Source organism: Musca autumnalis, unplaced genomic scaffold, assembly GCF_047663935.1.
Source record: "Musca autumnalis isolate F117 unplaced genomic scaffold, ASM4766393v1 scaffold_1, whole genome shotgun sequence".
Lineage (NCBI taxonomy): Eukaryota > Metazoa > Arthropoda > Insecta > Diptera > Muscidae > Musca > Musca autumnalis.
Window position 1 is genome coordinate 331109290 of NW_027411644.1, and position 6922 is coordinate 331116211.

Here is a 6922-nt window from a genome sequence, read left to right on the forward strand (position 1 = left end):
TGTATGTTAATAAAATAACAAATGTTAAAAACACTTGTAAGCGAATCTGTCGTCGACGACGACTTCGAAGACAAAAACCCTCTTTTTCGTTAACGATCCTTTTGCATACAATGTCTTGTAATTTGTCACCAACGACCCTACTAAAGTTAATTTTATTTACATACATAAATATGTTGTATATGTAAACAAAATGTAAATACTGACCGATTCAGCCCATTATAACTAATATAATATACAACAAACATTAATAACAACACTACTGTTGTATCCCTATTTATAATTAATGTACAATGGTAACTCTAATCAATAATGTAAATTATAATACAGTGGCAACACTATAATTCAAATGTCATTGTATTCCTTTTTCTACTTCATAGTTTGTAAGTTTCTAGCAAAGAGAGTAAATGAATTCCTAATAAACTAATTAAAAATTAAACGCGTACCAAGCCTTTCAATTATTCAACATATATAGTCCACTCTGACGACCATTCCAGACACAACAAAATTGGCGACGAGTAAAAACAATAGGAATAAAATGGATGCAGCACAATTCGAACAATTATTGCAAGTTTTCAATCGGAGCCAGCAGGAGTTGTTAAATAGAATTGCAGAAAGTTCTAGCAACGCACAGACACGGCAACAACAACAAAGTGTGCAACAAATACACACAATTATACCGCCATTTGAGCATTTCGATTCCACCAAGGAAAGTTTCAAGTTGTACATGCAAAGATTCGAAAACTACTTGTTGATGCGTGATGCTTTAAAAGACAAAAAACTGTGTCATCAAATGTTAATTAATTCAATAGGCTCCGCAAATTTCAAATTGATGGTGTCCCTAGTGTCTCCTAAGAAATTGCCAGAAGTGAGTTACGATGAATTGGTACAAAAACTAGAAGCACATTTGTGCCCCAAAAAGAACATTTTGGTTTTGCAACATCGATTTCTATGCACATATCAAAGCGAGAAACAATCAATAGCCGAATATGTAGCTTTATTACGCAGGGATCTGAACGATTGCCAATTTGTATCATCGTGTGAGTGTAGAGCCGACATTTCAAACATCTTTCTTCGTGCGCAGTTTATACGAGGCCTTAAAGACTCATACATACGCGAGCAGCTCCTTCAGTCAACAGAATCGGATTTCGACAAAATTATGGATAAGGCACTGTCGTTGGAGGCATCAAAGATTGACAGCCAAGAACTAAATTCAAAGCAGCACATAACTTCGAATGACTTCAATAAAATTCAACCAACTTTTTCAAGCCGCCGAAGAAGCCGATCATCAAGAAGATCATCTGATAGACACCGTTCAAAATCAAAAATAAATTTTTCACAATTGCGTATCGACCATTTGTGTATTCGCTGCGGAAGGAACAACCATAAGGTTAAAGATTGTCGCACCAACCCAAGGAAGCTCAAGTGCAAATCATGCAACAAGACGGGTCACGTTAAGCAGGTGTGTATCAAAACATTAATGTCAACTCAAAATAACAACAATGTGGCATCAAATGACGACTACGATGAGTCTATACACAAACTTCATAACATAAACAAAATTGTTGATATCCATCACAACCGGCCCAACAACAAGAATGATGATGACAAATACATGGTCACGGTTAACATCAATGGCCGACGTCAGAATTTTGAAGTGGACTCTGGAGTAAAATATACATTAATCAACAAAAGTGCGTTCGATCGTCTCAACGTCAAGTCACAATTACAGCGTTCGTCGATAGCGTTTCGCTCCTACACCAGAAATATTTTAATTCCTTATAGAAAGGTAAGCGTAGAAGTTGAATTCAATAAAAATAAATCGAAACAAGAAATGTATGTAGTACCCGATGATTATGAACCACTGCTAGGACGAATTTGGATACGTAATCTTCAAATAAATCTCCAAGAAATTGATCATAAACAAATAACACCAATTCAATTTGTTCGAATTAATCAAACATATTCACTAAATGAGATCATTAATGAATTTCAAGAACTTTTTGATGAGAAAATTGGATGTGTTCCTAATTTTCAAGTTAAATTACAATTACGAGAAAATTCAACCCCTAAATTTTTTAAAGAACGTGAAGTTCCATTTGCACTACGCCAGCGGGTGGAAAAAGAACTTGATGAATTAGAATCATCAGGCATCATATCGAAAGTTTAAAGGTGTGACTGGGGTTCTCCATTAGTAATTATCCCGAAATCAGATGGTGGGGTTCGACTCTGTGTCGACTATAAAATTGGAGTAAACCAACAGTTAAGGCCTGCGTACATAAGCTGCTCTGCCTGATTGCCTTGCTTTGCTGCTTCAATAAAAAATAAAAGAACAAAGAAGGCCGACCCAATTTCCAACTGATGGCAACCCAGTTCGAAATTTCGTCTTTATTCTATTATTTTTATTACGTCAGAAATGAAGCAGGTAAGCAAGGCAATCAGGCAGAGCAGCTTATGTACGCAGGCCTTTAGTCTCAGCCAATTATCCAATTCGCCGGATTGATGAAATTTTAAATAGCCTTAAAGGAGCCAAGTATTTTTGCCGTTTAGATTTGTTTAAAGCGTATTTACATCTTCAAGTCGACGAGGAATCCAGTCAAATTCAAACAATATCAACCCATAGAGGAACTTATAAATTCAATCGATTGTCCTTTGGAATAAAGACAGCGCCATCTGAATTCAATCGCATAATAGAACAAATTCTGTCTGGTTTGAAAAACACAATGTCATATTTCGACGATATAGTAGTTTATGGCGCTACAGAAAATGAATGTTTACATAATTTACATCAATGTCTTCAACGTTTAAAACAGTACGATTTACATTTGAATTTGGGGAAATGCTCATTCATGAAACTTAAAATCGAATATTTAGGACATGTAATTCAACATAACAAAATTTCAAAATCGCCTTCAAAAGTTCAAGCAATAGTAAATATACCAAGACCATCAAACGTAGATGACGTAAGACGATTCTTAGGTATGGTTACGTACTATTCAAGATTTATTCCGGATTTGTCTTCAACAACTGCACACTTACGGTTGCTACTACAAAAGAATAAAAAGCTTTTCTGGTCAACAAGTTGTGAAACAGCATTTTTAAAACTCAAAAACATTATAGCTAGTGACCAAGTACTCATGCCATTCGATCCAGACTTGCCAGTTGTGGTAGCATGCGACGCTAGTCCCACAGGGATAGCAGGGGTATTGTCACATATTGTTAATGGTCAAGAACATCCAGTAGCTTTTGCTTCAAGATCGTTGACAGCTGCTGAGAAAAATTATAGCCAACTGGACCGCGAAGCATTAGCAATAATTTTTACAATAAACTATTTCTTCATGTACTTGTATGGTCGAAAATTTAAACTGAATACAGACAATCGTCCCTTATGTCGAATATTTCACCAGAATAATAAATTGCCAGCAATAACATCAGCCAGATTACTACGTTACGCAGAATTTTTATCAAACTTCGATTACGAAATAATTTTCAAAAAAGGAACTGACAATTCAAACGCTGATTGCCTCTCAAGAGCAACACAAATGTTGAATCAGACAACAACAGATCAATTTATCAATGAAGAAGTTAATCAGCTTTGTGTTCAATCAATTTTCAACATTTCAAATGAAATTATCAACGCCGAATTAATAGCGAAAGAAACAGCTAATGATCAATATTTATCCAGCCTTCTTGAGCAGCTACGCAACGGCACTGATGTTAGCGAGGTGTATACGGTGAATGACAATATTATATTCAAGGGTCAACGAGTGGTAATTCCCAAAAATATCCAGCCTCAAATATTAAAGGAACTGAACCACACACATTCGGGCATAACAAAAATGAAGCAGCTCGCCAGAAGATATTGCACATGGAAAGGTATAGATCGCGATATAGAACGAATGGTGCGAGCATGTGAGTATTGTGTTCAAATTCAATCAAAACCGGTAAAAGCCCCTTTACATCACTGGGAGGAACCAGCACAGAACTGGGATCGAATACACATCGATTATGCAGGTCCGTTCCAGAACCATCATTTCTTAATTGTAGTTGATGCGAAATCAAGATGGGCTGAAGTAAAAATTACACGTGACGCACCCACAACCGAAATTACATTGAAGTTGTTGGCAGACATTTTTGCGAGTCATGGATTTCCCATTACAATGGTATCGGACAATGCAAGCATTTTCAAAAGCGACGAATTCAAAGCTTATTGCAAAACAAATGGAATTTTTCAAAAACTAATAGCTCCTGGACATCCAAGTACCAACGGCTTAGCAGAGAGGAATGTACAGACCCTCAAGCGGAAATTAAAGGCAATGTCAACTGAACGTGGTACATTACACAGCAAGGTAAACGAAATTTTGCAAAGATATAGAGCAACGCCTCTTTTATGTGGAAAAAGTCCAGCTGAATTGTATTTCAACCGTCGTATTCGAATTAAATTGGATGCAATATTGCCTACAATAAAATTTCAACATACAAAACCAATACCTGGTGTTCGTAAACTAAGCGTGGGAGAAAGAGTGATAGTTCAACATATGCATAACAACAAGTTAATATGGAAAACCGGTACAATTTTAGAAAAGTATGGACAGTTACACTATTTAGTAAAACTCGACGATGGATATGTGCTTAAACGCCATATAGACCAATTAAGAGCCTCAAGGGTTCAAGAAAAGAAAGTTCGTTTCGAGTCAGCAATTCAAAGTCAGCCATCGCGACAGCAATATGGTCAATATCAGTATTATACTCTCCAACCAGCACCTCCAGGTCAAATCCAATCAAGTACTCCAGAAACATCAAATTCAGCAGTGCAATCATCTCCAGGAAATACTCAGCAGACTCAAGATTATCAACCGGTACAACAAGACAATAATCCAGACATTCCAATTTCTACAGTTCCAGATTCAAATGTACTCAGTCAACATCGTCCAACAACCCAGCAGGTCAGTCCTCAACCAAATCTTCCATCTTCAACTAATCGACAACATCCAGAACCTCAACAGCAATTTTTAAGAAGATCTCAACGTCCTCGAAACAAGCCAACGTATCTTAGAGATTACGTAGATGAAATAGATTAGTAAAAATGTATTCAAGATCTCAATTAAGCGTGGGAGACTGTTGTATCCCTATTTATAATTAATGTACAATGGTAACTCTAATCAATAATGTAAATTACAATACAGTGGCAACACTATAATTCAAATGTCATTGTATTCCTTTTTCTACTTCATAGTTTGTAAGTTTCTAGCAAAGAGAGTAAATGAATTCCTAATAAACTAATAAAAATTTAACGCGTACCAAGCCTTTCAATTATTCAACATATATAGTCCACTCTGACAACCATTCCAGACACAACAACTACGGTCATAATAAGTAGAAAGTAAATAAACGTCATTTATTTCTAGGATTTCGTAAAACGAAATCCAGAATATACTTAGGGAAAAAGGTACAATTTACAATAACTTTTTATGTTGTATTTTGTTGCTATTTTTCATTATAAGATTCAGTAGAATAACTATAAATATGAAAGTTAGTTTATATTTATTTTATGTTCTGTCCACATTTTATTCATTTTTAATGGTATAGGAATATACCCTCGGATTCGGAGCCGAAGTCGTGAAAAAAACTGGCATTGAGTCCGAGTCGAGCCAAAAATACCTCGACTCCGAAGCCCTGCTTGTAATAGGGCAGTGAAAACAACCTTCTGCTAAAAATTTCAAATAGGCCCGAGACAAGTTCTAAATCTACACTTTTCCCAAAATTTGTGTGGGAGGTACCCGAAGTACAAGTACAGGAACAATATAGTCCATATTCCAACCTGATACTGGACTGGATGAAATAGTACGATTAGCAATGTTTGGACGAATCAAAAACTCCCTGCGAGAGATATCTTGCGTATGTGCCATTTTGGATGGCGCCGTCATGGTTTCCTGGAGCTTTTAGCTCATTATCTCAGGAAGTAAAGACTTGCTTCAGAAACAAATTGTACCTGCTGAAAACGATCCGAGAGTAGCACCTTCTAACTTAAAATATTGCGAAGTGCAAAATTTTGTTCGAATGGCTGGTCCGTTCGGGAGTTTTCGCACGCAACAGCCAGCCAGACTGACAGACGGACATTGCTAAATCGACACCAAATTGTCAAAAACGGATATCGTGTGAACATCTTGGGGTCTAAAACCATTATTTCAGCCTAAAGGCTGAGGGTATAAAAACTCAGTTCTCATCTAAAATCACAAATACTCAATAATTCTCGGCGAAAAATCCCGATTAAGTTGGAGAAGGCCAACTATACGTTGAGTTGAATAAGAAATAATTTAGTTTTATTTATTCTATCTATAAACTGACTTACAGCCTGTTTCACTATGCCGAAAGAAAATGAAAACGAAAGAAAAACTACTAAACTCGTGTATGATTTTCAAATTTTTTAGTTGTTTCGAAGTAAAAGCAAAGTCTATATTAACATGAAAAGCAAAGTTTGGGTGTTTTTCGTTCGCATTCATTTTCTTTAGATATAGTGAAACAGGCCCTTAAACGTCAACATGATAGTGAATTCGTTCATTGAAAATACTATCAGCCTGCTTCACTATGTCGAAAGAAAATGAAAACGAAAGAAAAACTACTTAAATCGTGTATGATTTTCAAATTTTGCAGTTGGTTCGAAGCAAAAATAAAGTCAATATTACCATGAAAAGCAAAGTTTAGGTGTTTTTCGTTCGCATTCATTTCCTTTCGTCATAGTGAAACAGGCCCTATAAGTTCCTCAATAGGACATTCATTCCGTATCAGAAAAGCAAACCGAATATTGCTCCTTTCAGTAGTATCCTGAATAGTGTATATTAGGGTTAGTCATTTTTTTTAGATTCAAAATCTGTGGAAATAGCATATAGGGCAGGCAAAAACAAGCAGAATTGCGTTTTTACTT

The 6922-nt window shown here is 36.0% G+C and overlaps 1 protein-coding gene across 1 annotated transcript in view; it reads left to right on the top strand.

Annotated features, from left to right (window-relative positions):
- The first annotated feature begins 379 nt into the window (after positions 1-379).
- The window catches only part of LOC141390200 (uncharacterized), a 12896-nt gene continuing 6353 nt past the window's right edge, over positions 380-6922 (top strand). The window contains exon 1 of the mRNA XM_073962967.1: positions 380-1786. Coding sequence (XP_073819068.1) covers positions 536-1786 — 1251 coding nt within the window. The 5' untranslated portion in view covers positions 380-535. The remainder of the gene's footprint in view (positions 1787-6922) is intronic.